Source organism: Elephas maximus, chromosome 10 (genome assembly GCF_024166365.1).
Source record: "Elephas maximus indicus isolate mEleMax1 chromosome 10, mEleMax1 primary haplotype, whole genome shotgun sequence".
Classification (NCBI taxonomy): Eukaryota; Metazoa; Chordata; class Mammalia; order Proboscidea; family Elephantidae; genus Elephas; species Elephas maximus.
Window position 1 is genome coordinate 26,357,158 of NC_064828.1, and position 21,670 is coordinate 26,378,827.

At 39.5% G+C, this 21,670-nt stretch overlaps 1 protein-coding gene across 1 annotated transcript; it reads left to right on the top strand.

Moving 5' to 3' along the window:
• The first annotated feature begins 20,372 nt into the window (after window positions 1–20,372).
• Window positions 20,373–21,341, top strand: LOC126084492 (olfactory receptor 11G2-like). Its single transcript, XM_049899104.1, has one exon. The coding sequence runs from the start codon at window positions 20,373–20,375 to the stop codon at window positions 21,339–21,341; it is 969 nt and encodes a 322-aa protein (XP_049755061.1).
• Window positions 21,342–21,670: the final 329 nt, after the last annotated feature.

Below are 21,670 nucleotides of genomic sequence, written 5' to 3' on the forward strand. Positions count from 1 at the left end.
TCCAGCCTGACCCAGGGGCTTAGGTCTTTCCGGTCTCTACAACTGTGTGAGCAATTTCCTTGATACAAATCTCTCTATATGTAATATATATATTCCCACACATCTGTCAATTTGTCGTCGTACTGTGGTGGCTTGCATGTTGCTATGATACTGGATGCTATGCCACTGGTATTTCAAATCCCAGCAGAGTCACCCATGGTGGACAGGTTTCAGCTCAATATCATCAGTAAGAATAAGGCCAGGGGCTGACTGTAGACTGTAGAGAAGAGCATTAATTGCCCACATGCAAGCTCAAGTTGAATTGATGAAAATTAGAACAACTAAAAGAGTATATTCCACCTGAATGTAGAGACCATCTCAAGAATAGATTTGACTTATTAAACAGTAATGACTGAAGACGAGACAAATTGTGGAATGACCTCAAGGACACTGTACATGAAGAAAGCAAGAGATCATTAAAAAGACAGGGAAGAAAGTAAAGACCAAAATGGATGTAGGATGAGACTCTGACTTGCTCTTAAATGTAGAGTAGGTAAAGAGAAAGAAAGAAATGATGAAATAAAAGAGCTGAACAGAAGCTTTCAAAAGGCGGCTCAAGAACACAAAGTATTATAATGAAATGTGCAAAGGCCTAGAGTTAGAAAACCAAAAGGAAAGAACATGCTTGGCATTTCTCAAGCTGAAAGAACTGAAGAGAAAATTCAAGCCTCGAGTTACAATACTGAAGGATTCTACAGGGTAAATATTAAACTACACGGGAAGTATCAAAAGAAGACAGAAGGACTACACAGAGTTACTGTACCAAAAAAAAAAATTTCAGGAGGTAGCATATGACCAAGAACCAATGGTATTGAAGGAAGAAATCCAAGCTGCACTGAAGGCATTGGTGAAAAACAAGGCTTCAGGAATTGACAGAATACCAGTTGAGATATATCAACAAATGGATGCAGCACTGGAAGCACTCACTCATCTATGCCAAGAAATTTGGAAGACAAGTGGATCCAACGTGGCACTATAGATAGAAGCACCATGGCATTCCTCCACAGCAAATACCTGAAAAACTAAGTAAAACAGAGACAAGCATCAATCCTGGAACCCTGAGCATCAAATGAGGAGATAAAGAACTCAACCAAGCACTGAATGGAATAAGAAACTGACAGAGAACTGAGATTAAGGGTACATACAGACTGGAGGTTCCCTATCAGCTAATGCAGCACAGATTTGCTGTCTTGGACTTCTCAACCACTGAGGTCGGTGGACAGGGAGTATGGGAAAGCAGCTTCACAGAGTTCCCAGCAGGAGACAGAGCACCCAGTAACCAGCCATAGAAGCTTTCCCACCCCCACCCCCAGCCTTATTCACCCTGATTGGATTCTGCTGCTTCCTAGCTGGGGTATGGTCATTTGGCCACGGAGGCATTGGCTCTGTGATGCTTGGACGTACCCCACCTACATCGGCTGGCTCCTTCAGTGCCATTTTTTTGTTGCTCTTGGTTTTTTCAGCTTCCTTTAGTTTCTTCTCTCTCTCTTACCTTCTTCCTTTCCTTTCTTTCAAACACCTGGCTCTTTGTGCCATCTCCACTTCTTCTTGACAGGCTGTGAAGTGCCACTTGGCTGGGGGACCGCTTACCTGGTCCACACAGCCACACCAGTGGGATACCTGGGGGCATTTCTTTTTCTTTTTTCCTTTTTGTTTTTCTTCATTTCTTTGTTTCTTGTCTCTCTCTACTTTCCTTCTTTCCTTGTCTCCTGAATACCTGGTGCTGTGTGCCATCCCTACCCCTTCTAGATGGGCTGTACAGTAACTAGCAGCTTGGGAGCAATTTCTGTGGACCGTGCCACCAAGCCAGTGAGCTCCCTTGGGGATTTTTTCTTCTTTTCTCTATTTCTTATTTCTCTCTACCATCCTTCCTTTCTTTTCTCCTGAACACCTGGCACCGTGTGCCCTCTCTTCTCCTCCTAGGTGGGCTGTGCAGTGACTCTTGGCTGGAGACCTGCTTCTGGTGGTCTCCCTTGTTGGCAGATTTTTTTCTTTTCTTTACTTTCTTCTTTCTTTTCCCCCAGTTTCTTGATCTCTCTACCTTCCTTTCTTACACTTCTCCTGAACACCTGGTGTGGTATGCCATCTCTCCTCCTTTTTGACGGGCTGTGCAGTGCTGCTCAGCTGGGGACCCACTTCTGGTGGGCTCCCTTGGGACATCTATTTTTTCTTCTTTCTTCTTTTTTTCTTGGTTCTTGTCCCTCTCGACTTCCCTTCCTTTTCTTCCTCCCAACCACCTAGCCATGTGTATCTTTCTCTCTCTTATTGTTTTTAAATTTTAATTTATTATCTCTCTGTCCCTTTGTTCCTTTCCTTTCCCCCACCCATCTAGCTGTGTATGCCATAGCTGTCATTTCTTGATGGGCTGTGCTTTATTGCCTGGCTAGAAAGCCACTGGCACACGGCTTCCCCAGGTCTGTGCCACTCCATCAGGAGGCTCCCTTAGCACTTTTTTTTTTGGCACCTGTTTCTCTCTCCTCTTTCTCTTCTTCCCCACACCCACTTAGCTCCACACATTTCAGTCTACCCACTCCTTCCTGTTTACCTGCACTGTGCACTGAACATCACACCCCTGAGCAGCACAGGCATGGTTCACCAGAAACTCCCCTGCACTGATCCCCAGCTCCACTCTGTTGACTCCAGGATGTGCCCAAAACAACCCACCCAAGCCCCTCCCCTTACACCGGACCTTCCCTTGCTGCACCATAGCTGAGGAACTGGCTCTGCCCATTGGACAAGGTGGTGAGAAGTATCATGCCCATGGATGAGCAAACAGCAAAGAACACCAAGCCCACCTGCTCAGACATAATCAAATAAAATATACAATCAATAAATGAGGAAAATAACTCCTGAGTGTCCCGAAGACAGCAGATAATACCAACACACACACACACACACATATATATATACATATATATCAGGACAGGCTGGTTCCAGTAGGTGTCCAAAATAAAACACCAGATGATCTTCCAGTAGAAGAAAAGGCACTAGAACTACCTGATAGGGAATTGAAATTTCTAATATTCAGAGCTATCCGAGAGTTGAAGAAAAAAGCAGACAAAAATGAGGAAAAAAATAGATAAAATCATGGAAAAGGCAGACAAAAATCATGGAAAAGACAGTCAAAAAATGGAATAATTCAGGAAAATAGTGCAGGAACAAAATGTAAAAATAAATTCACAACTAGAAATCATACAAAAAAAAAAACCGTAATTAGAAATCCAAAAGGTAAACAACAAAATTTCAGAAATAGTGACGTAGAAGGTCTGAGGAGTAGGTTTGAAACAATGGAACACAAGATCAGCATATTTGAAGACAAATACTTGTATACCACTTTGTGTGAGGAAAAATCAGAGAAAAGGATGAAGAAAAATGAAGAAACCATGAGAATTATGTGGAATACAATCAAAAGTAAAAATTTATGAAGTGATGGGAGTTTCAGAATGGGAGAGAAAATGGAAAACACAGAAAGGATCGTTAAAGAATTGCTGACAGAAAACTTCCCTAATATAATCAGAGATGTAAAACTAACCATCCGAGAAGCTCAACAACATAGGATGGATCCCAAAAGAAAATCACCAAGGCATCTCATAATCACACTCACTAAAACCAAAGACAAAGAAAGAATCCTGAAAGCAGCTCAAGAAAAATGAAAAGTCACAAAGGGGAGGGGGGGAAGCTAAGCTCTGATTACTCTGCAGAAGTCATGCAGACAAAGAGGCAATGGGATGACATACATAAAACCTTGAAAGAAAAAAATTGCCTACCAAGAATAATATATCCTGCAAAACTCTCACTCAAATATGATGGTAAAATTAGGACATTCCCAGATAAACAGAAATTAAGGGAATTTGTAAAATCCAAGCTAAACTTGCAAGAATTTCTAAATGGAGTCCTTTGTTTTGAGAACAAAACATCAGAGGACAGGCTGAATCTAGGATGCAAAACTGCATCAGCCAGATACCAACCTAGGTAATGCATTTTCAAGGATTAATCAAAACTAAAAGATTTACAACAGGGAACCAGAAAGGTTAATCTGTAAATGACAACAACGTCAAAACAATAAAAGAAGGAATGAACAGCGTAGGTATAGAACTTTCAAATGGAGAGGAAGGCAAGGCAGTATCAAGCAATAAAAGACTAGTTCAAACTTAGGAAGATAAGGGTAAATGTCAAGGTAACCACAAAGAAAGTTAGCAAACCAACTCGTCAAAATAAAGAAGAAAAACTTACAGCCTCAGTAAAAACAAAATCTACGAAAACAAAATAAATGAAAAACAAATCTGCAAACAAAAGGAATTCACCACAGGAGAGAAAGAGGAACAAAGAAAACGTCAGCACCACACACAAAAAAAAAGGCATTACAAAATGACAGCATTAAACTCACGCCCATCAATAATAACACAGAAGGTAAATGGCCTAAATGCAACCACAAAGAGACACAGAGTGACAGAATGGATTAAAAAAACAGGATCCATCTACGTGTTGTCTACAAGAGACATACCTTAGAAACAAAGACGTAAATTTATTTAAAAATCAAAGGATGGAAAAAATATATCAAGCAAACAGCTACCAAAAAAGATCAGGAGTGCCAATACTAATCTCAGATAAAATAGACTTTAAAACAAAATCCACCATAAAAGGCAAAGAAGGGCATTATATGATGATTAAAGGGATGATCCATCATGAAGATATAACCATAACAAATATCTATGCACCCAATGACAGGGCTCCAAAATACATAAAACAAATTCTAACAGCACTGAAAAGAGAAATTAACTGTTCCACAATAATAGTATGAGACTTCGACACACCACTCTTGGTAAAGGACAGAACATCTAGATAGAAACTCAACAAAATGACAGAAGATCTAAAGAATACAACCAGCCAAATCAACCTCATAGACATATATAGAACACTCTACCCAATAGCTGGGAAGCAATCATTCTTTTCCAACATACATGGAACGTTCTCCAGAATAGACTATATCTTAGGCCTCAAAGCAACCCTCAACAAAATCCAAAACCCTGAGATAATATAAAGTATCTTCTCTGATCACAACACCATCAAAATAGAAATTAACAACAGAAAGAGCAAGGAAAAAAAAATCAATTACATGGAAAATGAGTAACACTCTGCTTAAAAGATTTGGAAGACAGCCACCTGGCCAACTGACTGGAAGAGTTCCATATTTGTGCCCATTTCAAAGAAAGGTGATCCAACAGAATGCGGAATTTATCAAACAATATCATTAATATCACACGCAAGTAAAATTTTGCTAAAGATCATTCAAAGGTGTTTGCAGCAGTACATCAAAAGGGAACTGCCAGAAATTCAATACAGATTCAGAAGAGGACGTGGAAAGAGGAATATAATTGCTGATGTCAGGTGGATCTTGGCTGAAAGCAGAAAAATAATAGAAAGATGTTTAGACCGTGTGGTTCGTAACAAATTATAGGTAACATTATGAAGAATGAGAATTCCGGAGCACCTACTTTTGCTCATGAGGAACCTGTACATAGACCATGAGGCAGTTGTTCAAACAAAACAAATAGATGCTGCATGGTTTAAAATCAGGAAAGTTGTGTGTCAGGGTTGTATTTTTTCACCATACATATTCAGTGAAACTTGTACTGTGGGCGTTTGCATGTTGCTGTGATGCTGGAATCTTTGCCACTGGTACTCAAATACCAGTACAATTACCCATGGCAGACAGGTTTTAGCTCAGCTTCCAGACCAAGACAGACTAAAAAGAAGGACCCAGCGGTCTACTTCTGAAACGAATTAGCCAGTGAAACTTTATCAATAGCAACACAACATTGTTTGATATAGTGCCAGGATATGAGTCCCTCAGGTTGGAAAACACTTGAACCATGACTGGGAAACAGCTGCCTCCTCAAAGTAGAGTCGACCTTAAAGACATGGATGAAGTCAAGGTTTTAGGACCTTCATTTGTTGATGCGGCACGACTCAAAATGAAAACAGCTGCAAATATCCACTAATAATAAGAAAAAGGAATGTACAAAGTATGAAGCTAAGAAATTGGGAGTCATCAAAAATGAAATGGAATGCATAAACAATGATATTCTAGGCACTAATGAGCTGAAATGGACTGGTATTGGTCATTTTCAATCAGACAATCATACAGCCTACTATGCTGGGAATGACAGCTTGAAGAGGACTGGCATTACATTCATCATCAAAAAGAACATTTCAAGATCTATACTGAAGTACAACACTGTCAGTAATAGAAAAATATACAGATGCCTAAAAGGATGACCAGTTAATATGGTTATTATTCAAATTTATGCACCAACCACTAAGGCCAAAGATGAAGAAATTTAAGATTTTTACCAAGTTCTACAGTCTGAAAATGACCGAATATGCAATCAAGCTGCATTAATAATTACTGGAGATTGGAATGCAAAAGTTGGAAACAAAGCAGAAGGATAGGCAGTTGAAAAATATGGACTTGGTGATAGAAACAATGCTGGAGATCACATGATTAAATTTTGCAAGACCAATGACTTTTTCATTGCAAATGCCTATTTTCACCAACAGAAACGGTGGCTATACATGTGGACCTCACCAGATGTTATACACAGGAATCAAATCAGCTACATCTGTGGGAGGAGACAATGGAAAAGCTCAATATCATCAGTTAGAACAAGGCCAGGGACCGACTGTGGAACAGACCACCAACTGCTCATACACAATCTGAAACTGAAAAAAATTAGAACACGTCCATGAGAACCAAAGAACTACCTTGAGTATATTCCACCTGAGTTTAGAGACCATCACAAGAAAAGATTTGGTACATTGAAAACTAATGACCGAAGATCACACTAGTTATGTGAGGACATCAAACATGAAGAAAGCAAAAGGTCATTAAAAATACAGGACAGAAAGAAAAGACCTAAAAGGATGTTAGAAGAGACTCTGAAAGTTGCTTTACAACACTGAGTTGCTAAAGCAAAAGGAAGAAATGATGAAGTAAAATAATTGAACAGAACATTTCAAAGGGTGGTTCAAGAAGACAAAGTAAATTATTATAATGACATATGCAAAGACCTGGAGATAGAAAACCAAAGAGGAAGAACATGCTCTGTATTTCTCAAGCTGAAAGAACTGCAGAAAAATTCAAGCTTTGAGTTGCAATAGTGAAGGATTCTAAAGGTAAAATATTAAACTACTCAAGAAGCATCAAAAGAAGATGGAAGGAATACACAGGGTCACTGTACCAAAAAGAACTTGTCAAAGTTCAACTATTTCAGAAGGTGCAGGAAACAATGGTACTGAAGCAAGAAGTCCAAGCTGTACTGAAGGCACTGGTGAAAAACAAGGCTCCAGGAACTGATGGAATACCAATTGTGGCGTTTCAACAAACAGATGCAACACTGGATGTAGTCACTCATCTATGCCAAGAAATTTGGAAGACAGCTACCTGGCCAACCAACTGGAAGAGATCTATATGTCTATTCCAGAGAAAGGTGATCCCACCAAATTCAGAAATTATCAAACAATATAATTAATATTACGTACAAGTAAAATTTTGCTAAAGATCATTCAAAAGCTGCTGCAGCAGTATATCAACAGGAGACTGCCAGAAATTCAAGCCAGATTCAGAAGAGGATGAGGAACCAGGGATATCATTGCTGATGTCAGGTGGATCATGGCTGAAAGCAGAGAACACCAGAAACATGTTTACTTGTGTTTTATTGACTGTGCAAAGGCATTTGACTGTGTGAATCATAACAAATTATGGATAACATTGCCAAGAATGGGAATTTCAGAACACTTAATTGTGCTTATGAGGAACCGGTACATAGATCAAGAGGCAGTTGATCGAACAGAACAAGGGAATACTGCACGGTTTAAAGTCAGGAAAGGTGTGTGTCAGGGCTGTATCCTTTCACCATACCTATTCAATCTGTATGCTGAACAAATAATCCAACAAGCTGGACTATATGAAGAAGAATGCAGCATCAAGATTGGAGGAAGACTCATTAACAACCTGAGTTATGCAGATGGCACAACCTTGCTTGCTGAAAGTGAAAAGGACTTGAAATGCTTAGTGATGAAGGTCAAACCACAGCCTTCAGTATGGATTACGCTTCAACATAAAGAAAACAAAAACCCTCACAACTGGACAAATGAGCAACATCATGATAAATAGCAAAAAGATTGAAGTTGTCAAGGATTTCATTTCACTTGAATCCACAACCAACACCCATGGAAGCAGCAGTCGAGAAACTAAAAGACATATTGCATTGGGTAAATCTGCTCCAAAAGGCCTATTTAAAGTGTTGAAAAGCAAAGATGTCCCCTTGAAGATTAAGGTGTGCCTGACCCAAGCCATGGTGTTTTCAATCGCCTCCCATGCTTGTGAAAACTGCGATATGTAAAGAAGACCGAAGAAGAATTGACGCCTTTGAATTGTGATGTCAGAGAAGAATGTTGAATACACCACGGGCTGCCAAAAGAATGAACAAATCTATCTTGGAAGAAGTACAACCAGAATGCTCCTTAGAAGCAAAGACGGCGAGACTGCGTCTTACATACTTTGGACTTGTTGTCAGGAGTGATCAGTCCCTGGAGAAGGACATCCTACTTGGTAAAGTAGAGGGTCAGCGAAAAAGAGGGAGATCCTCAATGAGATGTGTTGACACAGTGGTTACTACAATGGGCTTGAGCATAACGATGGTGAGGAGGGCACAGGACTGGGCAGTGTTTCATTCTGTTGCACATAGAGTAATTATGAATTGGAACCTACTCGAAGGCACCTAACAACAAAAACGACATTCAAAGTGCATGCTGAGCAAACAGTCAGAGAAGCTGGACTAGATGAAGATGAACGCAGCATCAGGATTAGAGGAAGATTCATTACAACCTGTGATACGCTGCTGACACAACCTTGCTTGCTGAAAGTGAAGAGGACTTGAAGCACTTATTGATGAAGAACAAACACTACAGTCTTCAGTATGAATTACACCTTAACATAAAGAAGAAAAATCTCCACAACTGGGCCAGTAAGCAACATTATGATAAACTGAGGAAAGATGGAAATTGTCAAGGATTTCATTTCACTTTCATCCACAATCAATGTACATGAAAGTAATAATCAAAAAAACAAATGATACAAAGTGTTGGGCAAAAGACCAATGCTGCAAAAGACCTCCTTAAAGTGTTAAAAAGCAAAGATGTTACTTTGAGGATTAAGGTTCACCTGACCTGAGCCATGATATTTTGAATTGCCCCATGTGCATGTGAAAGCTGGACAATGAATAAAAAAGACAGAAGAATTGATGCCTTTGGATTATGGTGTTGGTGAAGAACATTGAAAATATCATGGACTGCCTGAAGAGTAAATAAATCTGTCTTGGAAAAAGTATAGCCAGTATGAATGATCATCAGCAAAATTTTGCTTGCGTGTGATATTAATGATATTGTTCTATAATTTCCATATATGGTTGGATCACCTTTCTTGGGAATAGGCATAATTATAGATCTTTTCCAGTCAGTTGGCCAGGAAGCTGTCTTCCATATTTCTTGGCATAGATGAATGAGCACCTCCAGTGCTGCATCTGTTTGTTGAAACATGTCAATTGATATTCCATCAATTCCTGGAGCCTTGTCTTTCTCCTATTCCTTCAGAGCAGCTTGGACTTCTTCCTTTAGTACCATCGGTTCCTGATCATATGCTACCTCTTGAAATGGTTGAACATCAACTAATTCTTTTTGGTATAATGACTCTGTGTATTCTTTCCATCTTCTTTTGACGCTTCCTGCGTCATTTAATATTTTCCCATAGAATCCTTCACCACTGCAACTGCACCATTGGAGCAATTTGTTGCTGCTAGGTGCTGTTGAGTCAGTTCCGACCCGTAGCGACCCTGTGTACCACAGAACAAAACACTGCCCAGTCCTGAGCCATCCTTACAATCGTTGTTATGCTTGATTCCATTGTTGCAGTCACTGTGTCAATCCCCCTCATTGAGGGTCTCCCTCTTTTCCACTGACCCTCTACTTTACCAAGCCTGATGTCCTTCTCCAGGGACTGATCCCTCCTGAAAACATGTCCAAAGTATGTAAGATTCAGTCTCACCATCCTTGCCTCTAAGGAGCATTCTGGTTGTACTTCTTCTAGGACAGATTTGTTCATTCTTTTGGCAGTCCATGGTATATTCAATGTTCTTCTCCAGCACCACATTCAAAGGCATCAATTCTTCTTCGGTCTTCCTTATTCATTGTCCAGCTTTCACACGCATACGGTGCAGTTGAAAATACCATGGCTTGAGTCAGGTGCACCTTAGTCTTCAAGGTGACATCTTTTCCTTGAACACTTTAAAGAAGTCCTTTGCAGCAGATTGGCCCAATGCAATAAATGCGTCTTCTGATTTCTTGACTGCTGCTTCCATGTTTGTTGATTGTGGATCCAATTAAAATGAAATCTTTAACAACTTCAATCTTTCCTCCATTTATCATGATGTGGCTTATTGGTCCAGTTGTGAGGATTTTTGTTTTCTTTATGTTGAGGTGCAAGCCATACTGAAGGCTGTGTGTTTTGATCTTCATCAGTATGTGCTTGAAGTCCTTTTCAATTTCAGCAAGCAAAGTTGTGTCATCTGCATAACGCAAGTTGTTAATGAGTCTTCTCCCAATCCAGTCCTCTTCATATAGTACAGCTTCTCGGATTATTTGCTCAGCATACAGATTGAATAGGTATGGTGAAAGGATACAACCCTGACGCATACCTTTCCTGACTTTAAACCAATCAGCATCCCCTTGTTCCAGCCGAACAACTGACTCTTGTTGAGTTGATGTATGTACAGGCTCTTCATGAGCACAATTAAGTATTCTGGAATTCCCATTCTTCTCAATGTTATCTATAATTTGTTATGATCCACACAGTCGAATGTCTTTGCGTAGGCAATAAAACATAGGTAAACATCCTTCTGGTACTCTCTGCTTTCAGCCAGGATCCATCTGACATCAACAATGATATCCCTGGCTCCACGTCCTCTTTGGAAATCAGCCTGAATTTCTGGCAGTTTACTGTCAATGTACTGCTGCAGCCACCTTTGATCTTCAGCAAAATTTAGCTTGCATGTGATATTAATGATATTGTTTGATAAATTCCACATTCAGTTGGATCATCTTTCTTGGGAACAAGCATAAATATTGATTTCTTCAGGTTGGTTGGCCAGGACACTGTCTTCCATATTTCTTGGCATAGACAAGTGAGTACTTACAGTGCTGCATCCATTTGTTGAAACATCTCAATTGGTATTCTGTCAATTCCTGGAGCCTTGTTTTTCGCCAATGCTTTCAGAGCACCTTGGATTTCTTCCTTCAGTACCATCGGTTCCCGATCATATGCTACCTCTAGAAATGGTTCAACATCGACTAATTCTTTTTGGTATAATGACTCTGTGTATTCCTTCCATCTTTTTTGATGCTTCCTGCATCGTTTAGTATTTCCCCCAAGGAATCCTTCATTATTGCAACTTGAAGCTTGAATTTTTTCTTCAGTTCTTTCAGCTTGAAAAACACCAGGTATGTTCTTCACTTTTGGTTTTCTATCTCCAGCTCTTTGCATATGTCAGTATAATACTTCTTCTTCTCGAGCTGCCCTTGGAACCTTCTGTTCAGTCCTTTTACTTAATTGTTTCTTCCTTTTGCTTTAGCTGCTTGACGTCCCAGAGCAAGTTTCAGAGTCTCCTCTGAGATCCATCCTGGTCTTTTCTTTCTTTCCTATCTTTTCATTGACCTCTTGCTTTCTTCATTTATGATGTCCTTGATGTCATTGCACAACTCGTCTCATCTTTGGTCATTTGTGTTCAATGTATCAAGTCTATTTTTGAGATGGTCTCTAAATTGAGGTGGGATATACTCAAGGTCGTACTTTGGCTTTTGTGGACTTGCTGTGATTTTCTTCAGTTTCAACTTGAACTTGCATATGGGCAATTGATGCCCTGGCCTCATTCTGACTGATGATGTTGAGGTTTTCCAACATCTCTTTTCACAGATGTAGTCAATTTGATTCCCGGGTATTCCATCTAGCAAGGTCCATGTGTATAGTCACAGTTTATGTTGGTGAAAAAATGTATTTGCAATGAAAAAGTAGTTGGTCTTGCAAAACTCTGTCATTCTAACTCTGGCATTGTTTCTATAACCAAGGCCATATTTTCCAACTACCGATCCTTCTTCTTTGTTTCCAACTTTCACATTCCAACCACCAGTATTTATCAATGCATTCTGATGGCATGTTCGATCAATTTCAGGCTGTAGAAGCTGATAAAAATCTTCAATTTCTTCATCTTTGGCCTCAGTGGTTGGTGCATAAATTTGAATAACAGTCGTATTAATTGGTCTTCCTTGTAGGCATATGAATATTATTCCTGTCACTGACAGCATTGTACTTCAGGATAGATCTTGAAATGCTCATTTTGATGATGAATGCAACATCATTCCTCTTCAAGTTGTCATCCCTGGCATAGTAAGAAAGACACTTTTGGATGGCATTCTGGCAATATTGCAAGCAAAAGCCTTGAAATTGTATTAATACCTCATTTTGGTGACCAATTCCACTTCTACAAATTTATTCTAAGGGAAAATTATCACAGAATTGTTTGTAATAGAAAAAGAAATCCAAATAATGTAAATGTCCAACAGGAGGGGATTGCATTAAAAAATTATACTGTTGCTATAGAGTGATATATTAGGCAGTTGTTAGCCTTGGTGGTGCAGTGATTAAGAGCTCACCTGCTAACCAAAAGGTCAGCAGTTCAAATCCACCAGCTGCTCCTTGGAAACTCTATGGGACAGTTCTACTCCGTCCTATAGGGCCTCTATGAGTTGGAATCAACTCAACAGCAATGGTAGTGATGTATATGTTGGTCTATATTTACTAACATAGGAAAAGATTCACTCTAGTTTTTTTTTTTAATATTATAAAGCAATATGTTTGGGATCATCCACCTTTTTAAATGTAAATGCAATAAAGTAAAAAAAAAAAAAGCAGACACCAAATATTAGTGTTATATCATTTTTTATTTTTCCATTTATGTTTTTTAAAGTTTTCCTTCAGTCATACTTGTCTAATATAAAAGCATTTTTAAAGGAATCAACACTGAGGAATAATTCAAAAGGGGAAGGAAATCATAAAACAATGTTCTAAAGACTGAATGTAGATGAGACAGTGGAGGGATCAAGGAAAGTTAAGGAATTTTCAGCATAAAGAGGTCTCGCTGAGCCTCTGCCAGGTACCTGCCTTCCAAGGACCATCAGCTTAGATAAATGCCTCGATTTATTACAATTCTGTTTCTTCCCTGATTCTTCTAACTAAGGGATTCACCACCAAGATCTGTGATCATCAGTCGTATTCAAGATGCATGCAAGAAGCTAAAAATTCCAGAAATCTTCAAAATAAAATAAACTTTTCTTTCATTTGGGAATTCATTATTTAATGTATACGACATGTTTGGAGACAGCAAAGGAGATAGTGTGGTGAAATCAAGCACTAACTATATCAACTCCAGAAGTTTAGATATTATTGATCTAAAGTCAATTATGAAATGACCAAATATACATATCAGGCCACTTCTCTTTCTCTCACCCAGCTTCCAGAGAGACATAACAACTGTCAGAGCCTTTACAAATGGCCTAGGGAAGGCAATGCAAAGAGATAGGTCCTGGGTGTCCTGGGCTGTGCTGTCCAGGCTTCGCTGCTGTACCTTCCACAACATCCTATCTAACAAAGAAAAAGAGCTGGGAAATTTAGGTTCACCTCAAGTCCACCACTTCCTGCCAATGTACTTTATGTCCAGTTTTGATTTCTGTCCAGGGTTTCAATCCACAAATCTAATGAGGACCTGGTCTCAGCTGGATCCTCCGAACTTAGCTCATGACTTCCAGACCTACAGGATGTTCTCTCTTCATCTACAAAATATCCAGTTTCCTTGAGCATGCCACTGTCCTGAGAAATCCAGACTGAAATGGCTGAGACACCATCAGAGCCTTAATATCTGGGTCCAGATGCCCACTGAAAGGCAAGTGAAACAAGACAGCAATGACCTCATTGGAGATGTCACAGAGCCTTGGTTGCCATGGCAGAGATTCTAGGAGGAAGGAAAACAGAACAGAAAAAGAAGACAGAAGAATGTAAAGCAAGTGAAGAGTCAGAGAAAAACTTAGGAAACTCAAACTTTGGGGTTTTGATTTAGAGAAATTTATCTAAAACTGAAACATCCAGAAAAAATTCACTTTATTCAGAATGGCTGTCTTTCTGGCAATTTTGGGACCAGGTGACATTTCAGAGAGGTCTGGTTTCTGAGACACTTTTCTTCCGGAATGCAAAAGGGTGAGAATGGATTTGAAAGGTGACATAATAATGGTATACCAACACAAATATCATTTTTAATAATTCTAAAAAGTTTTTTTGCATGTTAATAACAATTATACCATCTTTAATCAATTAGTACATAATTCTATATCAAAAGGATTTATATTAAACAATTTGCTGAGAAATGATACTGGAAAGTCAGTTTTATTTATATATATATTTTAATGTACTAAGTTATATATAATTACATAGTTTAAAATTCATCCATTTGTCAATGAAAATATTATTAATAAATTTATAGAAAAATATTGTACCAAAGTGATTAGTCAGCCATCAATGACAATCAATAGAAGTTTTCCATCAGCAGATCATTGAGGCAGAAAATTAATAAGGATTTTTCAAGTACAGTCTGCAAGCGGTAGTAGGTTAGAACTCCCAGATACCCCAATCGTGCTTCCAAAATGGAACATTAGAGTGTCCTTAAGTTTTCATTTGGAGAATGTCTTATTTGGGTTCTCTAAAGGAGCAAAACTAGTGATTATATATATATATATATATCTTTATGTAGGTATACACACACATATATATATACACATATAAATATATAAAGAGATTTACTTCAAGGAAATGGCACACAACCACAGGGGCTGGCAAGTCCAAAATCCATAGTTCAGTTGGCAGGCTGGAGACCTTTGCTGGCTCATGGGATTGCAGGAGCTGGAGAATCCAAACTGTGCAATTCAAGCAGCCTGCCATTCTTTTGCAGGCTTACGTCTCAAGATCCAGAGGTCAGGCAATGGGAAGACTGCAGGGTCAAGAGAAAGAGCTCTGCCCAAAAATCCATTTATATTCTGGAGACAGACCACACATTCAAGGAAATGCCCCTTTCAACTGATTGGTTGATCGCATCAGATCACAACAAGGAACATGATTTCATTGTTACATTATGTCACGGAACAGCAACCACTCCAGTATCTGGACAAATCACTGAGAATCATAGCCTAGCCAAGTTGACACAAAAATATTAACCATCACAGAGAAGAAACAGGAAGTAGGGGCAGCAGTAAAAAGGCCTGGTTGATGTTACTCTGAAAAGTATTTATTCCAAGTTACCCTCTGCAGCAAATGTTGGACATTGAACAGAGTGAGTGGGCTGTTTCCAGTCTGACTGCCTTTGTCAGCTTGTATTAAAGACATTCTAGGTGATTCCTGTCTTCTCATAGCTCTGTGCTGAAATGACCAAGGCTTATAGAAGTGTTGTTGTTTTTGCTTGCCTATGAGTTGATTCTGACTCATAGCAAGAGGAGTGGTCTAACGAGAGTTCAGGAGAGTCTAACTGAAGAAGGTAACAACAGAAACTGGCCTTGTTCCCACCTTTCTATGAGCCCTGCCCAAGCTCTAAAGGTACCTCACTGTCAATATAAAAATACCATGTTTTTACTTGAGCAGCCATGCCAACTCATGGTGATCACATGTGCTGCAGAGTAGAACCACACTTCACAGAGTTTTCATGGCTGTGACCTTTCAGAAGCAGGTCATCAGGCCTTTTGTTACAAGGGCTCAAATCAGTAACATTTCAGTTAGCAGCTTCACCATTTGCACCAAACAATATCAGTTAAGCATGATAAAAACCCTGGGCAGAGCATTTATAACCACTGGGACAAGAGAAAGGTAATTAAAACATACAAAATGACACAGAATCCCTTGGGGTGAGGACATGGGGAGGAGGCTCTGAGTGTTCCATAAGACCAGGCGCAGACGACCCAGTAAGGTGAGCACGGGGTTACTTGTGATTTCTTACTAATCTGTAGTGAACAATTTCACATGGGTTTCATTTTGCTTACTGGGTCATCCATCCTTGTCAGGGACATTAAACTTGAAAAGAGGCTTTGATTCTGCAGGAAGGTATTGTGAGACAGATGCCAGCTATACCTAGAAGCAGAATCTCTGAGTTGCTGAAAAAATGTGAAATTGTTCACTATGCATGATCTGGTGAGCAAGGCAAGCATAGTGCTTACCTTGCCTTTTGGATAATCTGCCTCTGAATAAGACTTCAGGTGTCCTTTCACTCACTAAAGTCTGAAGATCACTGGACCTTTCCAGCAGGCAGCAGTCCAACCCAGGAGCCTGCAGAAGAAACAGAGGAAACCAATTTTTAATACCATTACAGTGAGCAACGAAAGCGGGCAGGGAATTACTCTTAGTGGGGGATTGGGGAGGTATTCAGGGTTTGGGGATTTGTTAAAGTGAATTGTAACCGTCACTTGAAGATGCACATATGAGGGAATGGGACATCTAGGAGCCCTTGAGGCAACCAATTAACATGGGGGCTGATTTTTAAAATGCACTGTCAATCTGGAGGTGTCAGGTGAGCAGTAAATCAGAGGAGCATTACTGGTACGACCGTCTCACCAATGGATCCGGCAGGTCCTTTTACCTTTGAGCCCATCACTGAAAATAAAATGCTGGGGAACTGAGTGAAGCAAGTGATTGCCCTGATGCTCTTGAGGGGCCTCCCCCAGGGACAATGTGTGGCCAGAAAGGGATGATTAATAAAAGGAAGGGAGAGTTAGCTGGCTCTCTACTTGTCTTTGCATATAACATCTAAAAAGGGTTCTTTGTGAAGTTCAACCTGTGGCAGGGAGTCACCAGGAATTCACCACGCTGCACACCTAGGACCTGTAAGAAGGCACAGGTGGGAGCCCCTCAGCTGCATGCTGCAATGTTCACTGTGTGTAAGCTTTGTGACACAAATATGTTGTGAACTTTCTTTTGTGTTTTTATCAATAAATATATCTTCCATTATACAAAAAATGAGTGGCATATAAAATAACAACTAATTGTTTTACAAAACACTCTTTCCTCCTTGCAAAGCCTCTAAAGAGTCTATCCAGAAAATAGTTGTTTAAGAATCCCATCAGTAAATTCTGAAACCTCTTTGTTTTCCTCTACTATCTTCCAGTATGATAGATGCCAGTCCACTTCTTCTCCACTTTAGAGGAGATCAAATATTTGTAAGTAAAGGGTCATTATTTTCATTAAGTGCAGTTAAGGCTTAAAATTCCTGTTCCCCCAGAGAAAGAAAAAATAACCAAGTGGAAATCTGCAATGATGCAAGACGGAGACAGAATGGTGTTTGGCATGTTGAACCTGTAACAGTGGAGTGTTCTCGTAACAGTGGAGTGTTCCCTAAGATCAAGGCATTCGCTAAGATCAAGAAGTCTGTTCCTGAATTGGGAGATGAAGGAAGAGCAGTCAGAAGAGTTCCAAGTTATATCTCAGTAAAGAATTTAAACAGGAGTCTGCTTTTCTTCCTCTTTCTATTTGTGGGCATTTTCTTTCCTCTTTCTCCTCCAAAATATAGTTAACAACCACACATATCACTAAAAGTTTTTTCTCAAGGGCTCTTTATTCTCTCTTAATTTTGAGGTGAGTTTACACTGATTCTAGTCAAGAATGAAAGGGTGAGTTCTCCTTCAAGTACAGCATCCCTGAAATGAAGTCTTTCTTCCATTCTTGTTCTTTCCACACCCTATGTCTTCACCTGCTTACATTCAGTCTTACCTACCACAGTCCATTCAAGTGTAGAAGTAAAATAGAGTCCTGAAAAAAGAATGTGTTGGCACTTACTGTATTCACTTTCAGTAAATCTCAAGTCCAGAAAATCCAGGTTGTCTATTTCTGGCGTGAACATCACACCATCTCTTCCAATCACTGAAATTGCAGGCCAAAGCCCCCTCCAATGACCCCACAATCTTGGTTTTATGGTTTATAGTTTCCCATTCCACTCACCAGTCTGTTTTCATGCCGTGTTTGGTCTCTGAAAGAACACAAAAATATTTTCATATTTGAGTCTACCTTTGATATTTGATGCAAACTGCTAGCCTGGAAGATACCTGCCTCACCATCTCAGGTAATGTACCTGATATAAGTTATATGTAGAGACTGATTGAGAGAAATATGTGAATAATCTTTTCTAATGATGTACAGAAACGTGGCTTTCCTGAGGCTAATCCTCCATATTCACAAGCAGAAATGTGATATAAAAAGTTACATATGAACAAGCTGATTCAGATGCAATAAGAAAATACAGGTAATATATACATAACGGACTGCTGTGTAGAACAAAATGTTGGGTTTTACAATTAACATACTCAGAGAGACAATAACAGTCGATGTTGCATTTGTAAGTATTTTTGAAAAAAACTCTAAAACTGTCAGAGAGAAGAGTAGGATTTAAGAAAATAATGAACATTAAGTGAATATCACCATAAATATTTAATACCTAGCAATGATTGTTGTCTGGAGCCCTGGTAGGCACAATGGTTAAGCATTTGACTTCTAACCGAAAGGTCAGCAGTTTGAATCCACCAGTTGCTCCCTGGAAACCCTGTGGGGCAGTTCTACTCTATTCTTTTTAGGGTCACTATGAGTCGGAATCAAATCGACTTGAAGGCAACGGGGTTTGGTTTCAGCGATTTTTGTTATGCTTATTATCTTAGAAATCAAATGTTCTTTAAATAGTCAAAAAAATAGGTTTATGTCATAAAAGGTACCAAGATTTAGGGCACAGGGCAGGTCAAAGAAGAATGAGGCTATGGGATTGTGATTGGCAGCTTTGGTTAGTACCTTTGTTAATGTCCTTCTTGGTTATTAACGGGAATCTAGTCCAAAGGAGGGGAAAACTGTAGTATATGTACAATATAAGTTTGCATCCATTTGAGCTGACAGGAAAATAGAGACCCATGGCGGCAGAAGCTTGTGGGAAAAGGCCTTCAGTGAAGGTCCAAACACCCAAATTTTAGACTTCTTTCTCCTACCAACAGCTAAGATAGCCTTGGAAAAATCTAACCTGTCTGGTCATATCAGTTTCAGTAATACGAGATTGAGTTTGATAATCCCCGAGATCCCTTCTGACACTAACATTCTACACTGCTATTCCTTTCATAGTTTTAGAGTTAAATACATGCTTTTGTTTCTTCTGTAATTGTCTTTTATGTGAGATCATTCATCATGAGTGCAGTAATGAGAGGCATTTGAGTTAATCAACAGATGTTTCTCCATTTGCCTCTTGCTGTTTTTCTGTTTGAGGGCCAGAGTCTTCTAACAAAAGAGTGAATCCAACTAGGTTCCTTTTTTTCTGTGCCAAATTAAGTGTTGTTCAACAAGGAGCTGTTAAGTATCAACTATAAGAAGTTAATGTATCCCTGGGTGGTGCAAATGGTTAAGCAATGGGCTACTAAACGAAAGGTTGGCTGTTCAAGTCCACCAGATGCTCCTCAGAAGAAAGGCCTAGCAATCTACCAATCAATCAGCTATTGCAAATCTTATGAGCACAGTTCTACTGTAACACACATATGGTCGCCATGGGTCAGAATCAACTCGGTGGCAACAAGATTTACTAGCATAAGAAGTTATTATGGACATGCTAAAATGGAATCTGTGGCAGCCTCCTCAACACCCTATTCTACCAATAGACTTATGCAGTACAGATCTCCCAAAAATATCATAAGTTACAACATAATAAGTAAGATGTTCCTTTTTACTGACCCAATTCAATTTTCACTTTCCTGGGCATTTCCCAAAGTACTATACAAAATTTTCTTGGCAACAAGAAGGAAATAAATGTATAAGAGTTTATATCATGAAAGTATAAATCAAAGAATTAAATCCAAACAAACAAAAAAGAGTTTGGGCCTTACATTATGTGATGTTAGTAAAAATTATACTCTAAAAAATGGAGATTGACATAGTGGGGGCAGTGGGAGCGTATAATAACACATTGGGCCAGATCCTCCTAGAATTGTAATCTCGATGGACTGACCCAGATCCTTGACAGCTGAGTTATTGAATTCAGAACCATATGGGACCTGTCCATGAAAGTGCATCAGCGGAATGTCTATGAGTCAGAAAACATGAATATAAATTTTGAGAGAGATAAAATGGCTAATACAATGGACTTTGTTGTTGCTTCCCTCCACAGATTAGAATGAGTATCTCAGAAGCCAGTAATATCTCTGGGTCTGTGAGTGAGTTCATCCTCCTGGGCTTCCCCTGCCGCAGAGAGTTCCAGATCCTCCTCTTTGTGCTCTTCTCCCTCATTTACCTCCTGACTCTCATGGGGAATTTGTCCATCATCTGTGCAGTGTGGTCAAGCAGGAAACTCCACACACCCATGTACATCCTCCTGGCTAACTTCTCCTTCCTGGAGATCTGCTATGTCAGTTCTGATGTGCCCAAATTGTTGGCCAACATCATCTCCCAGACCAAGAGCATCTCCTATGCTGGCTGCCTGCTCCAGTTCTACTTCTTCTTCTCCATGTGTGCTGCAGAGGGCTACTTTCTGTCTGCAATGTCCTTTGATCGATTTCTTGCTATTTGTAGACCTTTGCACTATCCCACTATAATGACCTATCGCCTATGTGCTCAATTAGTAGTCTTCTGTTGGATAGGTGGCTTTTTATCCATACTGGTGCCGGCAACTCTTATGTCTCGGGTGCCCTTCTGTGGCCCTAACATCATTGACCACTTTTTCTGTGACCTTGGACCATTGCTGGCACTTTCCTGTGCCCCAGTTCCCAAAACTACTCTGACTTGTGCCACTGTAAGCTCTCTCATCATCTTCCTCACCTTCCTCTACATTCTTGGGTCCTACTCCTTGGTTTTAAGAGCTGTACTACGAGTTCCAGCTGGCTCAGGCAGGAACAAAGCTTTCTCTACCTGTGCCTCCCATTTCCTAGTGGTGTCCCTATTCTATGGCTCAGTCATGGTAATGTATGTGAGCCCAGGGTCCAGGAGTCATCCTGGGACACAGAAATTTGTGACCTTGTTTTACTGTATGGCAACCCCATTCTTTAATCCTCTTATCTATAGCCTCCGGAACAAAGATATGAAAGATGCACTAAAGAAAGTCCTAAGAGCACCAACAAAAGTAATTACTAAAAATATAGAGAAATGATATAAATTTTTCTATCATTACTCTCTAAGAAGTACAGAATTTTTCTCATTTAAAATACTATCTTCTGGGGATGTCTGAATGTTTGATTCCTTGTCGGAAAAGTGTGACTCTTATTACACAGAGAGAATTGGTCTCAAAAGCATAGAAAATCCACAGAATCCATTGTAGGAAAGGTCTGCATAATTTTAATGCACAAATGTATCATTTCTCTTTTTTGACATAGTTTTAAAATCCTGAAACTCACTTAATCAAGTTTATATGTACGAGAACTAAGACTCATGTTGCTAAATTCTATCTTGGCTTTTATCCCAATGCTATTTTATGTATTT

Coding starts and splice junctions, on each gene's coding strand:
- LOC126084492 (XM_049899104.1), top strand. CDS start 20,373: ATGAGTATCTCAGAAGCCAGTAATATCTCTGGGTCTGTGAGTGAGTTC.